Source organism: Chinchilla lanigera, unplaced genomic scaffold (assembly GCF_000276665.1).
Source record: "Chinchilla lanigera isolate Chin_1 unplaced genomic scaffold, ChiLan1.0 scaffold00031, whole genome shotgun sequence".
NCBI lineage: Eukaryota > Metazoa > Chordata > Mammalia > Rodentia > Chinchillidae > Chinchilla > Chinchilla lanigera.
In genome coordinates this window covers 8932952-8960691 of record NW_004955432.1, presented here as the reverse complement: position 1 = coordinate 8960691, position 27740 = coordinate 8932952, and the positions used below count along the sequence as shown (strand labels likewise).

General features: G+C 35.5%; 1 protein-coding gene across 7 annotated transcripts in view; it reads right to left on the bottom strand.

Moving 5' to 3' along the window:
• Akap9 (A kinase (PRKA) anchor protein 9) overlaps nt 1-27655 on the bottom strand; it is a 157836-nt gene extending 130181 nt beyond the window's left edge. For all 7 annotated transcript variants that reach the window (XM_005388001.2, XM_013515942.1, XM_013515944.1 and 4 more), the window contains exons 1-2: nt 27367-27655; nt 3695-3943 (exon numbers count right to left, since the gene is read on the bottom strand). In XM_005388001.2, the coding sequence (XP_005388058.1) occupies nt 3695-3943; nt 27367-27414 (297 nt within the window). In that variant the 5' untranslated portion in view covers nt 27415-27655. The remainder of the gene's footprint in view (nt 1-3694; nt 3944-27366) is intronic.
• Between the last annotated feature and the right edge of the window lie 85 nt (nt 27656-27740).

Below are 27740 nucleotides of genomic sequence, written 5' to 3'. Positions count from 1 at the left end.
TTTTCAATACTGTACTGGAGGTTCCAGCAATGTCAATTAGGTAGGGGGGAAAAAAAAAAAGACATCAAGACTAGAAAGGAAGAAGTTAAACATCTCTAATGCAAGTGACTTGGATTTTGTATACAGGAAAAAAATCTAAAGGATGCATGAAAAAGCAAGCTAATGTATGCATTCAGTAAGAGTGCAGGATGTAAGAACAATATATAAACATTACTTGTATATGTATACGAGCATGAATAGAGATATTCCTCATTTAACAACCTGTTTAACAACTGTTTGGACTTATGACCTAGGTGCACTGTTTAGACTTACAACCTCTTTTTTTTTGTACAGTATATCTTGTTTATATAGTATTGTAATTTTTGTTAATTGTATATTCAGTACTGTAGATTTATGTTGTTATACATTACAGTACCTCATATGAGTTATGCAAATAAAAGCAAAGTCATCAAGCTGCAGTTTCCTTTGACCATTTCTTTGTCCTGAATATTGTAATGTACATATTACATACAGTTCCTCATGTAGTGATCAATACATTAAAAAACCTGGTTGCAGGAACTTAACTTGGTCATTAAAGAAGGAATTTCTGTAATCAAAAAATGAACATAAAATAATCTACAACCAGGTGTGATGGCGCATGCCTGTAATATCAGTACTTGGGAGGCTGAGGCAGGAGGACTGCTGTGAGTGTGAGGCCAGCCTGGGTCACAAAGTGAGTTCAAGGACAGCCTGAATTGCATAGCAAAATCCTGTCTCAAAAAAGCCAAAACAAAGAAGAAAATAATTTACAATAGGCACAAAAACAAAAAAAAAATGCTCAGAAATAAAATAGCAATAAAATCTTGGGATTAAATTTAACAAAATAAGTACAAGATTTATACACTGAAAACTACAAAATAAAATTGAGAGAAATTAAAGATGGCCTAAATAAATTAAAAAACATCTTGTGTTCACAGATTGGAAGACAAGAGTAAGATAACACTATTCCCCAAATCCATCTACATATTCAACACAATTCCTGTCAAAGTCCCTGCTGCCAACTGTATGCCACCCACTTGCAGTCCCAACTACCCATAAGGGTAAGGCAGGAGGACTGTTTGAGTCCAGGAGTTTGAGGTCAGTCTAGGAGGCATAGCAAGACAAGACAAACAAACCAAACCAATCCCTGCTGCCTTTTATGGCAAAATGGAAAACTTGATAGTAAAATTGATACAAAAACGCAAAGGACCCAGAATATCCTGAACAATCCTGAAAAAGCACAGAGTTGGAAGACGCACTGATTTTGAAATATGTTACAAAGTTAGTAACCAAGACTACTGCATACTAGCAAAGGCTAATTATAGAGATCTATAGCATCTAAGTGAGAAGCTAGAATAAACCCTTACTTTTACAGTAATTAACAATTCACTGATGAAAGAACAGTGTAGTCAACAGATGGTGGTGGGAAAACTGGATATCCATATGAGAAAGAACGAACCTGGACACGTATCTCCTAGCACATAGAGAAGTTAACTTCAGAACAGGATCACAGACCAAAATGGTAAGACCCAAAATTAAACAAATCTTCCAAGAAAACAGGTTTAAAACCTTTATGACACTGGAGTTAACAACATTACAATATTAGACATGACACCAAAAGTACACACAATTAAAAAAATAAAGTTAAATTGCACTTTATGAAAACTGAAAACGTTGTGCATCAAAGGACAGTACCAAGAAAGTGAAAAAGCATAAAATGAGAGAATATCTGCAAATTGTGTACCTGAGAAATTAGGTGATTTTCACTATTTACTGATTCCGTACTTGTGAATTCACCTCCTTAACAAAATGTGTTTGGAACCTCGAAATCAACACTTGCCGCACACACAGTCATCGTGCGCGGGGGCAGAGCAATGAAAGTGAGATTCATCCAATGAGATGCTCCTGCATGAGGTAAACCCAGGCAACATTTTGCCTTCTTGGTTCAACTCTCAAAATGTCAACCAGGGGGTACTGTGATACTCCTACTCTTTTAGAGTAACTGTCTATCTCCTCTATTTTCTATCCTTTTCCACATAAACAGTCTTCCTTTATTTAAAGAAAAAAAAAAAACATGTAAACGAGTGTCCTTTTATAGTCTATTTATTTATTTATTTATTTTCCTGGTACCAGGAGTCGAACTCATGACCTCGCACTTGCCAGGCAGGCGCTGTGCCCCTGAGCTAAATCCCCAGCCCCTCATAGTCTATTTAGTACCACCTTTTTCACATTTTTATACTTTTTATTGGCAATTTCAAGTAGCCCCTACAAGACTGAAATGTCATCCAGTTTTTAAAAAGAGTAGGAAAGGTTGTAATGTGCCTTATACAGAAAATATGTGTTAGGCTTTGTCTGGAATGAACAGTAGCTTATGTATTATGTTTCTGTTTCAAGGTCCCTACTGTTGATTCATAAACACCTGAATTGTTGATTAATCAATTATATACTAATAAGTGAACAATATATAAATTTACATATTAACATTGAACTATGGTTATGAGTCAACAGTATATGCTAAATAGAGACCATGAAACAGAAAACACATAAAACAAGATTATACGTCCAATGGGTGACCAACTGTTTAGATCAGTGGCTTACAAAAACCTAACCCTGTATTTCCCCTACAAGAAATGGCTCAATATTTACTAATTCAGCATTAGTAGCAACTTTAAAGAACACAACTGTGACAGATGATAGGGACTGCCTCTACTTGAAGAATACATAATTGTTACACAGCACGTATGGTTTCTTGGGTTCCAGGCTGTTCTTTCCACATTCTCCCTCCTGTGAAAGGATCTCTTGAACAAAGCACCGATCCTTATATACCAAAATCCTGCTGTTTCTACATAAATATACCATGGCACAATCAAAAGAATCACCATTTGTTCTGTCCAACACTCTTCCTCCTAAGCAATCTATTCTCTGTTCCTGGTCTCAGTCCAACCATCCCAATCTATCCACAGTTTCTCCGAGATCTCGTTCCTAGTAAATTACCCCATTAAGTGGAGTAAAGGGTAGTGAAGGGAGTTAACATTCACTGAGTACCCACTATGGGCTCATGGGCAGGTATAATCTCCAGACCCTCACCACTATCACCACCCTATCCCATCACTGTGTAATCCATTTAAAACCAAACTACAGTTATCAGGTCACAAACTACAGTTATCAGTTTTCTCTGGCAAATACTGTTTTTTCTGCACAGGGACTGTTTCCCCCATGTGTCTGGCCTCAAGCTAATTCCAACTCAGACTTCCAAGGCTCATCTTCTATTACTTCTTCCAAGGAACTTTTACTGATGACACAGACAAAGCTGAGTTGAGCATTCTCTGCACTCCACAGTACCATGTGGATTGCTGATATCATAGCTCTAACCAGATGGAGCATACTGTGTATCTTACTGCCTTCCCCACTCATTTTTTTAAAGGCAAAGACTGTCATACTCATCAATATATTGTTGGTGCTCAATGCGTGGTGTATTGCAGTTGCTCAAAAATGTTTATAGAATGAAGCTTGCGAAAGCTTCATTCTAAAGAGAGATTACTAAATATTTTAGGTCTGTTTAGTTACTATAGTACTGATGTTTGCAGATACAAAAATTATGATCAAATTGCATGAGGTGCTAGTAACTATTTTCCATTTAGAATTTTAACGTGTAGAAATCTGCATGCATACTTACTTCAACAGAGAAGACCTGGTCACGCTTGATTACTTCTCCACTGTGCAGAGTTCTCTTTCCTGTTGATTCAGGAGTCAAGACTGATCCTACTCCCTGAGAACTATTTATGTACATCTCCTCACTCTGCGATTGATCAGTATTCAAACTGTGCACATCATGTTTACTGCTTGAGGTTTTTTTCTTTTTTTTCTGCTTCTTGGGAGGATTCTGCCCATCAGATTGAGCTTTTCTTTGACGAAACTGGGCGAGCTACAGGAAATAAAACACAACACAACACTTCCTTTTTAAAAAGACAAGGCCAATCTCAGATTCACAGCCTTCAACAACTGTATATATCCGGCTTGAATTTTAATAACATTATACTTACAGGTATAGGTAAATGATGGAAAACTATTAAGATAACAATTTTGGTGCATTTCTAGATTTGGGATTACAGGTTTTTTTTTTTCTTTTTCTCATTTAAATTTCCTTTTCTGATACAATTAATTTTATAATTTTATACGAAACAAACACTACCAATGAATTTCTAAATTTAATTTGAGCTATTATAATCATACTAAAAGAAGATAAAATATAAGACCAGCTATAAATTCCTCTATGCCTTAAAAAAAGGAAATACTAGACCTATTAATTAGCCCCACGAAAGATGGCCAATAAAATTTTTATTATACAGAGTATTAAAGTGATCTTGTTAATAATGGTAATGTTAACTATCAAAACAGGCCACAAGCATGCTGTCTACTAAATAACATACAGTATAATTTATACTTACCCACTATAGATGAAAAATATATAGAAATGTCCTATTTACTTAGAAGATATTTAACTCATATCATTATTAGCTCATTGTTAGCCTTACAGAATATAGAAACGAGTAACACTTACATTTTTTCCTAATTATTTAGCAACTACCCTGTTATTCCAACTCATGTCTGCTTGAGAAACAGGTGCAAGAACAGTTGTGTCTAGCTGTGTATTATTAAGCTGTTGGAATGCACTTAAAACTACTTTGAAGAATAACAGATCCATTCTTAAAAATATACTAACTGGACTACTAGTAAATATATTATCTGTAAATAGAATCAGAGGTCCAGGCATTAAAAAAAAAAGCTTAAAAAAAATCTCTGAGAGAGAATGCAATGCCAAAAAAATTCATAATAATGACACAATGTTTACATCCAATTTCAGAAACTTCTTCAAATATGTTGTCTGCATTAGAATATGTTTAAACAAGAGTATATCAAAGCAAAGACTACAATTTTGTTTAAAATTCAAAATTGTCGTTATATATATTTTATATTTATTCAATGGGTAACTACATAACCAATGAGTAAAACTAAAACTCTGCATAATAAAACATTTCTTTAAAAAAAGGACTCAGACACTATCCATGACTAAATGAACCTAGTAAATAAAGACAGTACAAAGGGAATGGAAAGTAGAATAGCTCTATTATAGTATTTAAAATAAACCACATCTAAAGATAAAATTATAAAAACATTGTTTTATGTCTAGATTGAATATATGAAGTAGTATTTTTTTAAACAAAGTAAGCTCCATGGTGGCAAAGACTTTTGTTCACTTCTATATATTCAAGCCTAGAACAAAACTCAATAAATATATGTTGCACAAAAAAGAGTAATTTATCTTTTACAGAGAAGTTACTGTACAGCAACAGTTTTAAGTAGCTCCACAAAACCTGAGAACTAAGATAATAAAGAGATATGTCTAATTCTACTTCATAAAAAGGGTCCATGATTTCAAAATTAAAATTAATCATTATCAGCCGGATGAGGCGGTGCACGCTGGTAATCCCAGCACTGGAGAGGCTGAGGCAAGAGAACTGCCACAAGTTCACGGCCAGCCTATGTTACACATTGAGCTTCAGGGCAGCCTGAACTACACAGTAAGACCTTGTCTCAAAAGACAAAAAAGAGAAAAAATTAAAAATTAATCATTATCTACTTATTAAATAAATGAAAACATTAATCTCTCTTACTATAGTCTCCCTCCTCTACCAAGAAAAACACAGACAAAACTTAAGTTCTCAGGAAAATTGTATCACAACAGGTTTCTGTTAGATAAAAATGTGAAGGAAGGAACAGACCGTATCACATATTCTATTTCTTATAGCTATTAAGTCAGTTTTATTTTAAATCTGAAAAATGGCAAGCTAGTAAATAAGCAAAAAACTCAATTAGATAACCATCTGACTCTGAAATGCTACACTTTAAATTACTGAGGAAACATTTATTCTAAAACATGCTGAAAATTCAGACTACAGCCATCTGTGTTTGTCATTTGGAAGCCAATTATAAAAATGTTAACATATGTAGTGACAGAAATAGTTGCAAGAATTACTGGAAAGACAGTATGGCCATATACATTTGTCTTTCAAAATTGGTTCAGATCCCAAGCAAATATCCTACCTTGACAAGATGATGAATAAATGACCAGTCATAAATAATAATTTATTCCTTAAACTCAAGATTTGAATGCTGTAAATGATCATTTTAATAAATGAATTTTCAAAATGTATGAAAACATGCCAAGTTTTTATAATGCCCCTTTAAAAAATGACTAATTGAAATCTGTGTAGGTTTTTGCATACTTGCTGAGTGTTTACAATGCGCCAGGCACTGTACTAGCCATGAGTCAGAATATATCATCCCAACAGAAGGACTTTCCAGTCTATACCAAATTGTAATTTCACCAATTGTGAGAAGTAAAAGTGAACAGTTAGAGCACAATTTCTTAAACTCAGTCATTCAATGTATATGGAGGTGGCACAGAAACCTGCCTTGTGCTGATTTTCTCAAAGGTTTTCCCAAAGAGATGTGGTTGCACGGTTTTATCTCTATGGAGGATTCAATTTAGCATATGTCAGGTAGTAAGTAGGCAGTTCATTTATTCAATGAACATTTATCAACTGTCCACAATGTGTCCAAGGTGTATGCTAAGATAGGGCATACAATATGAACACAACAGATGCAAACACAACTCCCATGAACTATTATCAGGTCGGAAAATCAAAAAAGTGAAACAGAACAGTTAAACACAAATATCTAATTTCTAGTGATAAAAAGTGTTTTTTTTTTTTTTTTTTTTTTAAAGCACAAGCACTAAGATAGCCCACAACAGAAACAGCCCACAACAATTTGGATAGAGATATGAGAAAATATTAGAAAACATTTATTGAGAAAAGAATAATACAAACTACCTGCCCAAAATCATAATCAGTACATATCAAAAACAGAATATGCAACTTTCCATTGTACCAATTTGTTTCCCGAGTACTCTCACTCTTTTCCTTTGTCATTATATATCACAATCCTAGAACACTAACTTCAAAGATATGAGTACATGAAATCACCAAACTGACCCAGTATTTTTCTGAATCTAGAGGAAAAATGAACACAACAGCACACAACCCACAAAGAGAGTATTACAAAATATTTCAAATGTGTAATCTAGTCTCTGTAGTGCTCAAAAATAGCTACGAAGAGTGATTTTGTTTTTGATGTAGACAATTGAAGAAATCCTAAGGAATTCTAATTATGGTGGCTACTGTACTTGCCAATGCTGCTTTTAAACCTTTTAAAATATCCCTTAATGAATGATAACTGCTGTACAAACTGTTCAACAAAAATTTGGTGGCCTAACTGTGGAAACAAAAAGAAAATTACAACAATTGCTTTAAGAGACCATTTGGATACATAGCTCAAATAGGGTAACTAAAGACAAAGAAAACAGAAGCAATAATTTTAAGGACAATTTGAAGTATATTTTCCAACAATATCAAAAATGTATAAAATCAGGCCTAGAGGCACACCTGTAGTCCCAGCTACTCAGGTGGCTGAGATGGGAGGCTCATTTGAGCACAGGAGTCTGAGGTCACCCTGGACAACACAGTAAGACCTTAACCTTTCCTCAGTTAAAAAAAAAAAAAAAATCTGCTGATAAATAATAGTGCCATACAGACTTAAGGAAATCAAGAATAGAAAAGACCACAAGACTTTACATTATCGAGCCACTGAATCAATTTCTATCATACACTGTCATCCAATGCAATGTTTTTTGTTTTCATGTTTTAGACAAAGGGCTTAGAACACGCTCAATGTCTAGGAAGAAAACAGATTCTGTAACTGAAAGAATTCTCATAATTTTGTACCTTTGTTGTATTTATTGTCTGGGCATACAATAGACACAAATACTTGTTGAATTTCAAAAAGAATACAATAGAGTACTGGACTGTTATGTCTACAGAGACTAACAAATAGGTTTTATAACACTAGACAAACCATTTAGCCTTGACAGAACTTAGTTTGTTCAAAGGTACAATGAAGACATATTATTATATACTAGAAGGAGCTTTTAAGATTTTTTTCCACTTGAAATTTTTTAATTGTCTCTTATCCTTTCTCCTCTTTCTATCCTCAATTATAAGGGAAAAAAAAAACTAGCATTCTCCTTTATGAAAAGCTGTAAACTGTTGCTTTAAAAAAACAAGTTAATGTGTCCATTACTAAATGAGTCTAGACTTTTTTTTAAGATAAGGTCCTGCAGTGTAGCCCAGGCTGGCCTTGAACTCACATTCTTTCTGCCTCAGCCACCTCAGTGCTGGGATTAAAGGCATACACTCTATCATACCAGCTCTAAATGTTTCCAAACGAAAAACGGATGACAGATGTAGAATAAAAAATGAAATGACTTATAATGAAATAATATAGGCAAATTATGTTTAAGTACACAGTACTGTCAAAACATTTTAGTATCATGTTAATGATTGTATGAAGTCTTATTACTTCAGAACAAATAATTGGCAAATAATCTCCAGTAAGATATGGATTTTTAATCAAAATAAAAAATTATATACTCTAAACCTAGAACAATAACTATACATAGGTGCTCAATAAATATTTGTTGAGGGCTGGGGATTTAGCTCAGCAGCAAAGCGCCTGCCTGGCAAGCGCAAGGTCATGAGTTCGGTTCCCGGTACTGGAGAAAAACCAAAAAAAAAAAAAAAAAAAAAATTTGTTGAGTAACAAAAAACATTTTCACGGAGAAGGGCCATTATTAAGTAGTAACTTTAGGTACTATTCCTCAGAACTTCAGAATACTTAATACAGTTTCTTAAAAAAAAAAAACAACTAAGATCATATATCAGGTTCATGGTTATATTACTGAACAACCATGCAATCTAATATTATGTATCTGTCAAAAGATGGTTAAAATTTTTTTAATGTGGGGAAATTCTTTCAACATAAATTTGGGTCAAAAACGAGGACAGAATTTCAGAGATGTGTCAAGAAAAGTTTAAAAGCATACTTATGTATACAGGCAAAGAATAAAGAACCATGAATTGTTTAAAGTGATTACTTGAAGGTTATAAGAGTATGAGCTATTTTTTTCTTCTCTACAAATCTTCACCACCTTCTTCCCCTAAATATCTGTAAGGAATATTCACCTATAAAGTCATCATGGGGCCTTGTGTTCATACAATTATTTTTTTTTTTAATTTTAGAAATAAGAGGAGGAAAATACTAACAGATCGACGTTTTACAAAATAGCAAAGGATCAGTACAGACATTACAGAGTTACAAACAGAGTGGTAGGGAATTAACAATGCTTATTGTATTCATACAATTATTTTTAAAAGGGTAATGAAACTACGTACCTACTAGAAATCTCATTTCAAGAAATAGACAATACTGTTCAGAAGCCACCTACCTCTGCTTCATTTCACTGTCACCTCAATTATTACAAATAATGAACAGTGAGTGGAATGGTACTTTGCTCTAAACTTATCTAGTTTCTGCATATTATGAAACTGAATCCTATTAAAACTTAAAAAATGATACCATACAGTTTATATAATGGAGAACATCTAAAAAAAGGTGTATCTGCAGTAAGTAGTCATACTCTTAGCAGCATAAGTGCATGTGAGTTTATCACCTGAATTTGTTCACTTATTAGGTTAGATTATAGATAATTCCTCTGATAAGCATATATCTTTGTAGGAAAGACCAAGTAAAAAATTAAGTAACTGCTATATCTGGTCAATACAGTGGTCCACGTTGATGGATACTGGGTATTGGGTGTCCCACCCAGGGACACCTGTCAGAGATCACTTGTATGATGAAACCAAGTAAATAAAAAACAGGCAAAAATGAGTTTGCTTTTGACTTCGCTCCCTCTTTCTACCTCATCCTTGCAATACTATCTCTCAAGGACTAAAGGACAATGGGATCATCTCTGCATAAATCTACACCTTACATGTTCAGACAAAACTTAGCAACAGTATTTATAATGGCAACAAAACTGGAAATCACGCACTCCCTGATACGAGGATGATACGAGGCTGGACACAGGTAAATGCCTACAACAGAATATTGGGTAAGAGTAAAAACATTCTACGTGATACTGAACAAAAAGCAAATCACTGAAGACTTCATATAATGATACTATTAAATTCAAAAACATGAAAACTAATACAGCAGTTGTGTGTGTGTGTGTGTGTGTGTGAGACACAGAAAACAAGGCAAAGATAAATTCAGCATTATAGTTACCTCAGGTGGTGAAGGAGTGAGACTAGATGGAGAAAGGTTTTAAATGTTTTTGTATGTATGTGTTTCTAAGCTGGATGCTACGTGTACAGGTGTTCCCTTATTAATATTCTTTATCTCTTATATGTGTATATGTACTTTTTGTAGGTGAAACACTTAAGCATTTTTAAAGTATGTAGAATTTCCTTCCTAGGGAACTACACAGTGCTCACAGTTCCTACCATCGATGAGACCCTCATCTCTCCCCACACCCTCTTTTAATGAGAAAAGAGATGTGAAGCACTTAGGTTTTTCTTCAGAGATTTCTCTTGATATAAGAAACAAGAAAATAGCAACACACAGGGGAGAGCTCCCATAAGGATTCTAAGATCTGTGCCTAATGTAATATTCATAACAATCTATAGCTATCCCACTAAGATCACCTCTGATGTATGGTCTTTCTGATTACCCTACCAGACACCTTGCAGACCAAAGCACTCTTCTCTGTATCCAATATAGCCAGTCTAGCATTAGATTGTAGTTCTTCAGATGTACACAAAATAAAGCTGGCTCTTAAGAAATCGATACAGTTGTTGTCTAAAATATCTTCCAAAAAACTTACTGCGTTGAAGGTTTGGTCACTAGCTTATTAGGAGGTGGAACCTAACAGAATGAGACAGGTCTCAGGGAGATGAGAGACTCTGAAGGGCGACTTGTCAGATAACTTGTCATAGAGATTTCTGTTTTATTTTTAAAATGTATTTAGTGGCAAACAACTCTACTAGACCGATGTGCAGGTCAACAAAGCTTATCTGTAAAGAAAGACAAATAAAACACTATGAACTGGGACAATGAATAATGGGGAGAAGACCATGAGTTTCTAAAGGCTTTTCCATTCCTGTGAGGCCAAATATACTGTCTTGTTCTTCCTCAGAAATCTCTGCATTTTTACCCTCTAATCTCTCTTTCCCTTAACTAATCTCAGTTTCTGTCTGGAACAAAGGAGACCTACCAGAAGTTAACTGCTTACATTGAGTTACTGTAATCAAATCTGTATTTCATATTTTTAAAATAGATGGTTTTACTGCTTGATTGTGTAACAGTAACATACACCTGCCACCTGGTGGCAGCATATCAATTTCAATAATGAAATAATGATAATAATGCTTGATATTTCATTTGAATAGGATCTCGCTCTGCAGTTCAGACTGGGCTTGGCCTCCAGTCTGGTGATCCTCCTCCATCAGCCTCTCAAGTGCTGAGATTATAGCCACCATGCCTGGCTCTATTATTATTCTTATTTAAAGATGTAAAACAGAAGTACAGAGAGATTATGTAACTTCTTAAAAGCCATAAAGGAAGTACTTGCAGAGCCACAATTTGATCCTAGATGGTCTGGTTTAGTGCAGCCTCATAACCATTACAATGACACTGCTTTTCACAACAGAATCTGTGAAAAATTCCACCTAGATGAATCATAACTTTTTGTACAATATATTCAAAACTGATTTCATCATCTTACCTAAAGTAAAAATGAAGCCATTCCTCTTTATTTTTCTATCTTAGTAGCAATATCATCTTTCTCTCCATTGCTCTCTCCCTAAATTTTACTGATTTTACTATGTACATTTCTTGATTTATCTCCACTCTATTCCTATCTCACCATCTCTCACATGTACTACTTCAGGTGCCTGCTGATTGGTTCTGTCCTTCTCAATTTATCATTCACAAAGCTGACAAACTGATTTAAAATAGAAAGCTTTTCTATTTTAAAATAGAAAGGATTTTAAAATCTTTAAATTTAAATAAATAAAATATAAATTTGTATAACCATATTACTCCCCAGCTTAAAAATTCATCAATACATCCCTATACTCCACAGGAAAAAATTCAATCCCCTTAACATCAGATTTAAGATGGAACCCCTTTCTCAGCCTCATTTCAGCCATACCCTGCATACTGCTTTATACTTCAATAATACCAGACCTTTGTATACATTCTCCTCAAGGAAGTCAAACTCTTTCATACCTCTGTGTTTCATCTATCTTGTCCTATTCGCCTGCAAGTTCTATTCATTTCTTCCTTTTCACCTGATCCTAGTTCCTCTCTATCCTTCAAGGCTTCCTTCAATGGTCATCCATCCAGGAAGCCCCTGCAATAAAAATGGAATCAGATATCCCTCTTTCGTAGACCCAGAATTATGTTAATAATTTTGTATTTATAATTATTTATATTTCTGCCTACTAACTACTTAAAATGTACATCTGGCAGATTCCATGTTAGTAACAGAAGAATGAGGCTGAGCTCCAGAGAACCTTTGGATTTTCAAAAATGACAAAATGAAGGAGCAAAATACAATCTGAGACCTCCACCTGACCCAGAACAAGTCCAAGAGACACTCACAGAGAACAGCTTGGAAGTCAAACACCCGAAATATCTAAAATGATAGCAACTAAGGCAAAAAAAAAACCCCCCTCAGGCCACAGGAGACATCAGATCAGAAATAATCTCTCAGGTAAACAAAGAAATGAAAACAATAATGAAAGAATTGCTCAGCACATGTAAAGAAGATGTAGATAGTGAATCATAGAAACATGATGGAAACCTTGAATCAACAATATAGGAAATAACTAGAATGCATGACACATTCAAACAGCTATCCAGGAAATTAAAAATTTCATCAAAAGCCGGCAAAACTGCATGAATGAAGCTGAAGATAGACTTTAAGGCCTTAAAGATAGCACTGCAGCTAATGATCGTGAAAGGAAAGATCTCTGAATAATAACAAAAAACCAGGAAATAACAATTCAACAGCTGCAAAATTATGCAAAGAAAAACAATGTAAGATTAATAGGTGTCAATGAAATGCCATGATGCTGAGATTATAGCCACCATGTTTCTTATATGCAGCACATTGTTGGATTTTGTTCAACAAAAATGACATAATGTTGACATTTTGGTCAACACAAATGACATAAAAAGACTATTTGCAGAATAGCAGAAAATTTCCCAAGCATGAACAAGAATCTTGACATACAGTTCAGTGAGGCATACAAAACTCCAATTAGCCATAACCAAAATAAATCTAAGCGCAGATGTATAATAATCAAGATTCCAAAAATTCAGCAAAAAACCAGAATATTAAAAGCTGTTAGAGAAAAAACACAGATCACTTATAAAGGAAAGCCCATCAGAATCATGGCAGATTTCTCAACACAAACAATCAAATCAAGAAGACCTTGGAGTGAAGTATTTCAGGTCCTGAAAGAAAACAACTTCCAACCCAGATTGATGTACCCTGCAAAACTATCCTTCAAAATTAATGGAGAAAGAAAATATTTCCACGATAAAGAACTGAAAAAATTCATGAGTGCCAAACCAACCCAAAAAGGAGTACTAAAAGATACTCTAGAAAGAGATAAAAATGACCACAATTTCAAGAACAACAGTAGAAAGGAACCACCAAGCAGAGTAAGCAATTAAACAGATGGGAAAAGGAGAAACCAACAGCAAGCAAATAACTTGACAAATATAAGCTAATACATATCAGTTATAACCATCAATGTAAGTGGTCTCAATTCACCAATCAAAAGAAGCAGACTGGCAGAGTGGATCAAGAAACAAAATCCAACAATATGCTGCATATAAGAAACATTTAACTCAAAAGGAAGTTCACAGACTGAAAGTCAGAGAATGTAAAACAATACTCCATGCAACAGGAACCCAGAAAAAAAGCAGGGTAGGTATTCTTTTTGCAAACAATGTAAACTTTAAACCAAGAATGATCAAAAGAGTTAAAGAAGGTCACTACACACTTCTTAGGGGAAAAATGCAAGAGAAAGATACAACAATCATAAATATCTATGCACCAAGTACAGGAGCACACAACTATATAAGAAAAAGTTTAACAGATGTGAAAAATCAAATAAGCAGTAACACAACCACAACAGGGGACTTCAACACCGCATTATCGCAAAGAAATAGATCAACTAGACAAAAAATCAGCAAAGAACTTACAGAAACAAACCAAACTTGTCAACAAATGGACTTAGTAGACGTTTACAGAGTGTTCTACCCAACAACTTCAAAATACACATTCTTCTCAGCTGCACACAGGAAGTTCTCTCAAAGAGGCCATATACTAGCGCATAGAAAATGCTTAAGTAAATGCAAAGGAACTAAAATTATCCCAAACATATTATTGGACAATAGTATAATGATACTGGAAATTACTGACAAAAGAAATTGCAAAAACTCCATAAACACATGGAAATTAAATAACATCCTCCTAAACAACCAATGGGTCACAGATGAAATTAAAGAAGAAACTAAACAATGTTGACAATCAAACAAAAATGCAGATACAACTTACTGGAACCTGTGGGACAAAATGAAAGCAGTCCTCAGAGGGAAATTTATAGCACTGAATTCCCACATCAGGAAAACAGAGCAAGCACAAATAAACAACCTCATGCTGCAACTCAAACTTCTAGAAATACAGGAGCTAGTCAAGCCCAAGGTCGAAAGAAGGGAAGAAATTATAAAGATGAGAGCAGAAATTAACACAATGGAGACTAAGAAAACAATACAAAGAATTAATGAACCAAAGAGTTTGTTCTTTGAAAGAATAAAATTGATAAACCCCTAGCCAACCTTATCAAAAAAAAAAAGGAAAAAAAAAACCCTCAAATTCATGCAATAAAGAATGAAAAGGATGAAATCACTACAGATACTGTAAAAATTCAGAAGATCATCAATACCTGTGTGAAAATATTTACTCACTCTCATAGGATGGAAAACAGAGAGGAAATGTACAGATTTGTAGATACAGATGAATTACCAAAACTGAATCAAGAAGATATAAAAATCCTGAATAACTCCATATCAGCCAATGAAACTGAAAAGTGTAATTAAAAAGCTACAAAAAAAGAAAAGCCCAGGTCCTGATGGATTCACAGCTGAATTCTAAAAGCAATTTAGAGAAAATATAATCCCAATTCTTCTCAAACTCTTTAATGAAATTGAAAGGGAAGGAATTGTCCCTAACTTATTCCTGAAGGAAAGTACTATCCTGATACTAAAACCAGAGAAAGACCCAACCAAAAAAGAGAACTATAGGCTAATCTCCCTGATGAAAACAGATGCAAAAATTCTCAACAAAATACAACAGACATAATGCAGTAATCATCAAGAAGTAAATCATCAAAAAAGAAGTAAATCATCAAGAAGATTATACATCATGACCAAGTGAGATTCATCCCAGGAATGTAAGGATGGTTCAATATACAGAAATCAACTAATGTAATACACCATATCAATAGAACCAAAGACAAAAATCACATGATCATCTCAATAGATGCAGAAAAAGCTTTTGTTAAAATGCAACCTCATTTATGAAAAAACCCTATAGAAAACAGGAATAGATAGCTTTTGCCTCACTGATAAAAGCCATCTATGACAAACCAACAGCTAACATCATACTAAATGGATAAAAACTGAAATCTTCCACTTTAAAATCACCAAGAAGACAAGGATGTCCACTATCACCACTTCTGTTCAATATAGTTCCGGAAATATCTGCCAAAACAATCAGGGAAGACAGAGAAATAAACAAAATAAGGAAAAAAAGATAGGAAAAAAAGAAGTAAAATTATCATTATTTGCAGATGACATGATACTCTACATAGAAGACCCCAAAAACTCCACCAAAAGGCTTATAGATTTAATAACCAAACTCAGTAGTGTAGCTGGATACAAAGCCAACACTCAAAAATCAATAACATTCCTGTACACAAATGACAAACACACTGAAAGAGAAGCTGAGGAAACCACACCTTTCATAACAGCATCTAAAGAAATGAAATACTTAGGAATCAATCTAACAAAGGAAATAAAAGATCTATACAGTGAAAATTACAGTACTCTGAAAAAAGAGATCAACGAGGATTTTAAATAAATGGAAAGATATTCCTTGTTCACAGACAGGAAGAACCAACATTGTGAAAGTGGCCATATTCCCAAAACTTTTGTACAGATTCAATGCAATTCCCATGAAAATACCATTAGTATACCTCACAGATCTAGAGACAATATTCTTGAAATTCATCTGAAACCAGAAGAGGTCTAGAACAGCAAAAGTAATCCTGGGCAACAAAGGAAAGGTAGGAGGTATCACCATCCCTGACTTGAAATTACACTACAAAGCTACTGTGATAAAATCAGCATGGTACTCACAAATAAACAAACCTGAAGATAAATGGAACTGATTAGAAGATGCAGACACAACTATAAACACACTCAGTCACCTTATCTTTGACTAAGGGGCCAAATAGGTTCACTGGAAGAAAGACAGCCTCTTTAATAAATGGTGCTAGAAAAACTGGCTCTCCTCATGCCAAAGACTAAAACTAGACCCATGTCTATCACCATGTACTAAACTAAAGTCTAAATGGATCAAAGATCTAAATTTTAAAATAAAAACACTAAACTTACTGGAGGATAAAGTAGGTAAAAATCTTGAAGACATAGGGGTAGGCAGAGAGTTTACAAACAAAAACCAAACTGCACAGGAAATACTCCAAAGAATCAACAACTGGGATCTCATCTTCTTGAAAAGTTTTTGCACATCAAAAGGAATCACCAATGGAGTAAAAAGAAAACCCACAAATTGGGAAAAAAATTTAGCCTACTTTCCCTTAGACAGAGGACATCTATCTAGAACATATAAAGAATTTTTAAAAAACCAGGTCCCTCAAATTCAAAGACCCAATACAAGAACAGGCACTGAGATGAATATACACTCCTCAAATGAAGAAATACAAATGGCAAGTAAATATATGAAAAAATGTTCAACATCAGTGGTCATTTGAGAAATGCAAATTCAAACAACACTGAATTTCCATTTCACCGGAGAAAAAATGGCTATCATCAAGAAATCAACCAATAACAAATACTGGAGCGGCTGTGGGGAAAACGGTACCCTTCTCCACTGTTGGTGAGAGTGACAAAATCACTGTGGAAATCAGTGTGGAGATTCCTCACAAAACTCGGATTACAAGTCCCTCTTAACCCAGCTATTCCCCTTCTGGCTATTTTCCCAGAAGAATTAAAAACATCAACCATAGCGATGTTTGTGCACCCATGTTTATAGCAGCACAATTTGTCATAGCTAACCCTTGGAAACAACACAAATGCCCATCAACTGAGGAATGGATAAAAAAGATGTGGTATTTTTATACAGTGGAGTCACTCAGCTCTAAAAAAAGATAAACGAGGCTTTTATAGATAAATGGATGCAACTAGTGACAATACTTGTAAGTGAAATAAATCAGACCCACATGTGCAAATAATGTGTTGTCTCCCCAGGGCAAGAACCTGAAAGAGTAAATAAAACACAAAATGTACAATAGATATTATGAAAGGGGAAGAAATTGCTCAAAGGAAGGAACAACTGGGATGGTGGAAAGGCGAAAAAGAAAGAAGGGAAAAAAATATATATAGAAGGATAGCTGGGATAACTGTACTGCTGAAGTGTAATGGTTTACTGAAAGGAACAGTTAATGTCTTTTTTTTTTTCTTTTTGACCAATTTTGCATACTTATATCTGGTAATCTGAACAGCTAATTTGAGGAGAACAATATGCAATATAACAACCATAGGTGAATTCCTACCATCTTGACTAATGAAGCTCTATATAATTTCTAATGTTTTTTAATTATTATTTATTCTCCTTATTGGTTTCATCAATCTTCCATTCTTACATCTGGTAATCTGAGCAACTTTGTTGAAGATAACAATATGTAATATAACAACACTGTTAATCCGTATCATTTTATTTTGAAACTGTATCACTTTTATTGTTTTTGCTTTGTTTTGTTTTTGTCTATGTTGTTATTTTATTAGTTTTTATTCTCTTTATAATAAAAAATGTGAAAATAGTTAAGAGCAGACCTATGACTTTCTGAATTTCTACTGACTTGCATAAAACAGAGAAACAAACACTAACAAATGTATAAATCAAATGACTGAAAAGAACTAAGTACAGTAACAAAACCAAGGGAATATTTTAAGAATAATGTAGTCTCAGTATGTAGAACCAAAGAGAGCAAACATAGATAGAGGTGAAGGAATATGACAGAAGGTGAGGTGAGCCTGATTTCTTGGGTTGTGTTATAATAGAAAAACTTAAGCCTGTGGAAAATATGAATTAAAAATCCATTTTGTTTGGATTTGGTTATGAGTATAAAGGATAAAGGAATATAATCAGAATTATTGAAAGGATTTTTCATCAAAATACTTTCTTAGGTATAAACTATTGTCCCTAGAAAATATGAGGCCACATGAGATTTTTAAAAAATATAGTTATATTAGACAGTTTAAAAGTGCAGATCCTAGAGAAAAATAAGTTTAGGTGGCCTCATCTGTTTTTAAGATTAAAATCATGAGACTTGTTAAAATTTTATTTTAATCTTTCAGTTTACAAATAGGTATTCTCAACCAAAAATAAATCTCAAATTATATTTTTCCTAAAATTTATTTTTAAAATTATTATTGGCTACTTCAAGAGGAAAAGTAAAGCTGGGTGTGGTGGTGCATGACTATAATTCTAGCACTCAGGAGGCTGAGGCTGTGAGTTTGAGGTCAGCCTGGGCTACACAGTAAGAGAGCCTGTCCCAAAAAATAAAAAATAAAGAAAGAGAGAGAGGAAAAAGGAAAGTCATTCAAAATGCTTAGACGGGTGCTTTAATTATGAAAGGAATCTATACAAATTAAAATTAAATATTAGTTAGACAAGTGTAAAAGATTTCACATCACACTTCTACAAATTGTGAACATAAAGTACAATTTGTATAATTTTCAGCTAAAACTCTCCATTTCACATATAAACTCCCTTCCAGTAGACATCTGCTACTGTAGTTTTCACACATTTTCCAATACTTTAACCATAAGAGGGTATACTAACTTGACTCTCAAGAAATCAACATATACAGGTAGTCAACACAATATAAATGATGGGGGAATTAACTGAGATCACTTCTCCAAGCCTATAGCAATCCCCACAGGCTCCCTCACACACTGATACATTAAATTTGGTTCTTGATACATATAAAGAAATAGTAGTTTAGTTATAGTTGGTTGCTATTCTTGTCTTTCCTGGGGAAACAACTAATAAAGAAATACCAACTTGAATAAAAGTGAGGACCCCCTCCTCTCAAGGAATAAGTAATCACACAGCCCACAACAAACAATCTTTAAGTAAATGAAGAATTCTGCAGTGTGTTCAATATCAAGCACTAGAAGGTCTACTAGCATGGATGAGGCCCTGTGCTCAATTCTGAGAGACACAGAGACACAGAGACAGAGAGATGACAGAGACAGACAGATTTTACACTGTTAAGTTTTCAGGGATCTGTAAATCAAAGAACCTACGCAATCAATACAATTTATGAAGTCAAAGTTAGAGACTGGACTTTGTAAAGTTTAGTGTAGTTCTGAAATAGTCAAAGTAACTCAAGTTTTAAGAAATGATCTCTTAAAAATGGGAAAAACACATATGAAAACAGACTTCTTCAGAAACTTTTGTACCACATAAAAATCTAACGAGTAAACCAACAAAAGGATTCATAACCCAGAGAGCAACTGGAAACAAATATTAGATTGTTCATGTAGGAAAAAGGAATTTTACACAGTACAAAGGATTCTACAGATGTAAATAAATAACCTAGTCAAAACCACTCCTGGAACAATGCTAAATTTTTCAGTAGTTGAAATATTTAGCACTTCTGAATAGTATTAAACACATGCAAACCAAACAAGGCTTTACACAGTGTATGGGCATTATGTTTCCTGACTTGTATTTTGGTAAGAAGTACCACAAAAAAATAAAAGGAGGGTCTATATTGCAACAAAACATCTTACACTGGTGAAACATACACACATGTCTATCATGTTCACGAAGTAATTTTTTTTAACACAGTGGATATGGATTGGTAATGATCAAGTAAAAAATCCAACAGGTGTCCCTTTGACCAACTGCTTGCACTTGTAAACCAGCTGGCCATGGAATGGAATGACTCACTAGCCCATACACAAAAAATCAAACTTTAGCATCATACTCTAATTACCTTACCAAGAAACTATCAGTCAAAAGAAGGAACAGTTTAAATTCTGGTAACCCCAGAAAACTTCAAAAACATAGAAAACAAAAAAAGGATGGAAGATATTCCTACTGGAAATGTGTTTGTTTCTGTCTGCACCGTGCTTGCAGATAAGCATATATAGTCTCTCCCAGTATGTGTGTGTATAATATGCTATTATACATATATATTAATAATTTGTAATACATGGAACAAGTTAGTAACAATTGCATTTAAAAATGGGCAAAGAATTTGAATAAAGATTTTTTCAAGGAAGATCTACAAATGTCCAACAAGAATATGAAAGGATGCTCAGTATCATCTGTCAGGAAAATACAAATTAAAATTATAATGAGATACCACTTTATATCTACTAGGACAGCTACAGCAACAACAAAAAAAACCCCAGAAAACCCAAATGCTGGTGAGACTCAGAAAAACTTGAATCCTCATACATTGTTAATGAGAATGTACAATAGCATGGCCACTGTGAAAAAGGCTGGTGATTCCTCAAGAAGTTAACACAGAACTACCATCCGACTCAGCAGTTCAACTACCAAGAGAAATGAACAGGTACTCAAATAACTACACAAGTGTTCAAGCAGTCTACTCAAAAATGATAGAAGGGAGAAACAACCTAAATACATATCAATAGATAAAAGTATTAACAAATGGTGGTCTATACACACATTGAGATAGTATTCAGCCATCAAAGAGAATTAAGTACCAATACACACTACAACACAGATGAACCTAAAAATATTACACTGAGAGCAGCCGGACACACAAGTCATATATTGTATGATTTCACTTACATGAACTATCTACAGCAGTGATAAACTATCTAGAGTGAATCTTTTAGAGACAAGTGCCCAAACTGCAACCCAAAATCCACTTATTTATCACACAGTGCCAATACTGCAATTAAATCTGAATACTGAGACTTTGATTTAGAAAAAACAACTCATACATTAACATCTTTTTTCTTAAAAGCAAAACAAGTAACATGAATGCCATAGGTTCACCACCACTGATCTAGAGTAAGTAAATCCATAGAAATACAAAGTAAATGGTGGTTCCTAGTAGCTGGAGGAAGGAGTGAATTAAAAATATGGGCAGAGTTTTATTCTGGGGTGATAAAATGTTTTAGAGCTAAACAGAAGTAATGGCCACATAGCACTGGATTATGCCACTGAACTGTTCATTTTCAAATTGTTAATTTTGTTATGTGATTCTCGTATTAATTTAAAAAATAACAATCATAGTGCCTTTAGAATTTTATAATTTCAGCATTCAAAAAGTTCTCTATCATTTCACGTATCCTTCAACACAGAGGCTGTGATCCATGCGCTATACTATGGCAGAATTAGTCCCACAACGCATAGAATTTGCGAAAGTTTAAATAAATGCTTGCTAAGTAAAAGCTCATAGCTGCAGTTGTAGGCGTTCAAAAATGTTTGTTGAACAAATGAGGAAATGTCTCCAAAGTCCCAGAGACTGTTCTACCAGGTAGCAGGCCAACTAGCAGTATTATAAATACTCATATTTTCTCTCTCTCACTGCCCCTGTCAACACAACCTTTGTAAACTTTCAAAATTTTAGCTTTCCAAACTAAATTTTTAAAATGATGCTAATCAATTAATTAGGATGCCTGATTTTAATTTTAGAGGACTACTACTAAGACATACAAATGGTATAATAATGTCTAAAAGATTCTTAGAACTTTTCTACATGCCATATTGTAAGGAATTAACTTATATTTCAATAAACAGTAGTTTATAACATGTTTTGTAGTCACAGTGTAGCTCTCACTATAAACGTTTTTATTTATAAAAATAAATGTTTTGTTTGGAAACAATTTTTTTCCAATTCCCTGAATTTATCCTACCCTTTTTTGTCTGTTTCCTCTTCTCTGTGTTACCATTCAACCAGGAGGTCTATGATGCTCTGTCAGTGGAACTGACAACTGAAACGAGGAAATTGAAAAAAAAAGATAGGATACTACATCCAAGGGAGTGTATGAGAGAGTGGGACGGAAATGTATGCAAGCAAAAACATCTCCTCCCTGTCTCTTATCACTTCTCTGGGCTCCTGCCATTTTTTTGGATTCCCCTCAGAGACTTTTCTTTGATACTGTAAACATTTCAAGAAGTCTGCTCTGCCCATTCTTTCCTCCATATTCTCTCTCTCTAAACATCATGCTTCATTTTGATTTGTTTTCTTTCAGTAAAGCCAGAAGGTCATGAATTCATTTTAAATCACAGGAATGAACAAATGTGTAAATGTTGATGAAGGTATCAAACTGCTGCATCCACTTCGAAAGCTCATTTGTAGGTATTAAAACAAACAACAAAGTTTAAAAGAAAACAGGGATGCAGAACAGCTTTCTTATCTGTGGAATAATGTACCTACAATATTCAAAGAACAATTTTACACCATAACTAATATTGGCTGCCACAGTAATTGAAGAGTCCCGCTATCAATAACCTCATATTGTGATGGTGAACTAGATGAGTGCCCAACCTGCAATCCAAAACCCACTTTTTTATTGCCAAGTGCCAACTCTGCAATTAAACCTGGATACTGAGATTTTAGTGTAGAAAAAACAGCTCATACATTAACATCTTCCGTATTAAAAGAAAAACAACACGTCGTAAGTTCACCATCACTGCATAGCTTACACTTAACAGTATACACAACTAGTACTACTCTTTGAACTGAAAATGCTTGTTAAACAAACCTTATAAAATTATATGTTTAATACATGCAGTAGGAAAGAATTTTAATAATTATTCAATAAATAATGCCTACTGTATAAAATGCTGAATAGCCAGTATAAAACTTTGGTTTTGCTGGCTTCTGCTACAATAGAAAAACTTTAAAAAGTATGCCCGATGTGATTTACAGGAGTAATTTTGTACTAAATATACAACCGTCACCTACTTTGTTCACTAATACTACAATGCTTTCTTTATGTAACTTTAAATAACTTCACTTGGAAAAACTGAAGTGATGTAAAGTGCAGCTGAAGTAGTCTCATTCAACACAAGGACAGTCTATGTGGTGTCATTCCTGCAGGCTGTAAACGAGGTTAGCCCTGTGCTGAAAATATTAACTTCATAATGCAGTAATGTCTTACGTCTTGGTGTCAGGGTTCTTGCAACATCAAGGAAGAGGACACAGCTGAGGATCCCATAGCAAACCAAAAAGCCACCAAGTAGAAGAAACACTGAAGTGCCATAAAGCCCACTCTACAGGGTCTACTGGCCCTTAACTTTTACAAACCATTTTATTAACCTCAGTTTCTGGGTTCTTTTGTCCCAGAAAATGTAAAACAGCACATCACAGGAAGAGGCAAGTGAGAAGAAACAATGCCAGGTGTCCTTAGCGATGAAAATTGACAGCAAGGAGACTCATAAATGTCAAATAATATAGAATAGCAACTATATAATAAAAGTAGTACTGGAGTAAGAATTACAGTTCTGAGATCCTAAACTAGGAGAATAACCCAGTTATTCTGTGACTCATATTCTAGCTTTGTATGATGATCATATAATATAACAGTCTTTATTTGTTTTATTTTCTTAGTACTGGGGATTGACCCAGGGCTTCACTCATGCTAGGCAAGCACACAACATTTTCTTTATTGTAGTTTGGTAAGTCTCTATTATTTTTAAAAATAGAATTTTAACATTTCTGCTTGATCATAAAATGAACAGATGTACAGAACTTGGAAAATCCTAAAAGTGTAAAGCAAATTGTAACGGCTTATAATTCACTGCCCAGAGAGAGGCACAACTGACATCTTCATGGATTTTCTTTCAAGTGTCTTCATTTATCAGCATGTGCATGTACTTTTCTCTGTAACTTTTGTTAACCTGCCATTATCTGTGGCATTTTCCAACTCAAAAGGTCTTTATAGAACTACTTTAATGGCTCTAAATACCATAACTTATTCTCCTACGATTGCAGATTTTGGTCGGTATAAAAGATTTCATAAAGTATTCCACCGTGTATACATGATAAGCTATTATTAAAATGTTATAGTTTAAAAGTAAATTTTCAATAGAACAACTTAACAATTAGGAAGGAAAAGATTCAAAGGTTGTAGTTTGTAAAACTAAGTTATCAGATACAATTCTTAAGAACAAAAGGCATTTAGAGAACTAAATCTCTGAGTAAATTTTGGAAAATGCTCATTTGTAGTGATTTCTGACGCTAGCAATATGATTAAGAGAATTCAGGATTACTGTTACAAAATTACAACCATGGGGGCTGGGGATTTAGCTCAGCGGCAAAAGCGCCTGCCTGGCAAGCGCAAGGTCGTGAGTTCGGTTCCCGGTACCGGAGAAAAACCAAAAAAAAAAAAAAAAAAAAAAAATTACAACCATGCTAATAAAGCAGTGCTCAGTAAAGATTCATCAGTCATTCTGCTCGTGCATTCAATAAGCAAGTATTTATTGGATACCTACTATTTGACAGGCACTATGCTAGGCCACGTTTATACCAGTACTGAGGCTTCTTTATAAAATATCCTAGAAAATAAGGTAGCAGCATAAAACACTTCAATAAAATGTGAAAAAAAAAAATCATACAGAATTCCCCAGTCCCTACTCCTTCACTGCAGTTCTTACGCAGCATCTGTTTCTTCCACTGAATGAAGAGCACTTGGGCAGGAGAGACTGTCACCATCTCTGTATTTCCAGTTCTTGGCATAAAAGAGAATCCACAACAGATTTGCTGAGTAACTACTTTCCATATTTTGGACAGTGTTGGGGAATGAACTCAGAGTCTTGTGCTGCACTCCCTCAGCTCCTGAATAACTACATTTATAATCCAGTTTTTCACTCCTAATCTAAAAACATGCATGCTTATACAAATGAAAGAATGTACATACTGTTTTGATAATGCTGTTTTCACTCTATTTCCATGTTCATACCAGTCTCCACAATCTTACTGGCTGTATAGTATTCCCTGAGTTAATCTAACTTAGAAAACAATTTGCTTTATGTTATCTTTAAAGGTTATCTCAAGTGCATTTACACTGTACAGCTAATGCTGCAGCAAACATGTCTAGCTTTGTTAGTCTTACAGACTTATTTCTCAACAACTGGGCTCATTTCCAAACAAAAACAATCTACAATAAAAGTTAACATAGCCGGGTTTGGTGGCACAGACTTGTAATCCCAGCACTTGGGAGGTTGAGGTAGGAGGATCGTTGCAAGTTCGAGACCAGCCTTGGCTACAAAGTGAGCTCAAGGCCAGCCTGAACTGCAGAGTGAGACCCTGCCTCAAAAAGACAAACAAACAAAAAAGAAGTTAACCTAATAAAAAAAGATTACCCAAAAGTAGAATTTTGAAAGATAAAGAAATCACAATTCTATTTTACCAATTCAACTGTTTCCAGCAAGCAAATTAATTATTATGAAATGTGACTGTCCAACCTAAACCCTTTAAGAGGATTGCTCCATATTTAGTGAAGATACTTTTGATGACGGGCAGTAAAAATTCCAAAGCTGCAAATAAGATATCTAACAGAACTTCAACCCTTTTGAAAGGGCCACACACACCCTACTCTTCTAATTCCTTGGAGGCACAAAGCTTGCTCAGTCTCTCAGGCTGCACAAATGTAAGGGACTCCCGCCTTCTTAAAATGCCCTCTTTTCTTCCACTTACAGATTCTAGAGGAAGAGCAATCCACCTGGCTACATCCGATCCTTCAAGCCTTGACCACAGACAGAGGTAGCTTATGGCAAAGCCAAATGCATTTTCAAAATAGGAAGCTGGTTAATGTACATATTTCTTTAACAAACTGTGATGAGCACCTACTACAGTACTGCTCTGTGCGGCATGACCCTTCATTAATCACTGAAATCATGAACCTAGCTTCCTTTGTTGGGCGTGGGGTGAAAGAAAGAGAAGAAAAACAGTTAACTATGTTGTAATTTAACTGTAGTCCAAGTATGATTACCAACAATTACCGCTAAGAAGACAATATAATCTATAAAAGGTAACTTCATTGTAGGGAAGAAAGGGAGCCCTTCAGGCTAGCCGAGATATGCTCTATATGTAATTTTTAAAAGAAACATGCTATTCAATTTGCATTGTGTCTATGTCAAATTTTTCATGAATGCCAAGGAAGGTATACCTGTGTATAATGCTGTATTGTTTGCTTCACAGGATTTTCCGTATGCACACACACATACACATAAAATCGGAACTCACCAGATAGATATAATTAACATAATAACAATTGTTATATAATAACATCTATGTTTTATATATATAACAATTATCTACAGCAAAAATTCCATAGGTGTTACTTAGTATATGGAACCTTTCAGAAGTTCTATTCCACATGACACAAAAGCGCGTGCCATGACAAAGACCTCCAAATACAACCTACAAAGACACGTTTCTGAAAAACGCTCCTAAAGCCAAGTTCACAGCTGGCACTTGTGGCACACTCAAGCCACTGCCGAGGCAGCTGTCACAGGCCAATCACACACACCCAAGAGTGCCAGCATGCCACCTAAGGAAGGCGAGCCGATGATCAGCGCGCAAATCCCCACCGAATAAAGAAAAGCCCTAAATCCCCACGCTGGAGAGCACAATGCCTGTGTACCACCTACAAAGCGCCCTAGAAAAGTGAAAGAGGCTGGCGATTTAAAAGCAATTAATTACCAGCTTACAGCAATACAGTCAACGAGGGTTTCTTTGGGGGGGTTGTTTGTGGGGTTTTTTTTTTGTGTGTGTGTGTGTTTTTTGAGCATTCACGAGAAGGGAGCCGCACCATTCAATTCCCGAGTAGGCAGTAAGCGCCCGGCTTCCCCATCCTGCGGGGAGGGAAAAGCACCACGCAGACCCAGCAGCAACCCCTCCCGGGGCGGCGCGCGCAGGCTGCAGCGGACTCTGCTCCCAGGCCTCCTCCCGCCCCTTCCCGGCCGCCGCCTCCCTCCGCGCCCGCCGCGGCCGCCTCGCGCTCGCCTACCTTCGCCTTGCCGGCCTCCAGCTTCTTCTGCCTCTCCTCGTCCTCCATGGCCTCTGCGGGGCGGGCGGGTGGGAGACAGAGGGGGCGGGGTGGGAAGGAAAGGTCGGTTCACACGCAGGTAGGACGGCACGCTCCGCGACCCGGGGAGCAGGGCCGGGCCGGGCCGGGCCGGCGCTCCGCCCGCCTGGGGTGGAACCACTCTCCGCGCTCACTGGCGAATCGTCCTCGTCCGCGAGAGCCGCGCCGTCGCCGTCGCCGTCACCGTCACTGCCGCCATCTTCGTCTCCACGTAAACACACGCGGGACGGGAGGGTGGGGGGGTCACTCCGCGCAGGCGCGCGAGCCCCGCGGCCGGGCAGGTGCGCGCGGCCCCG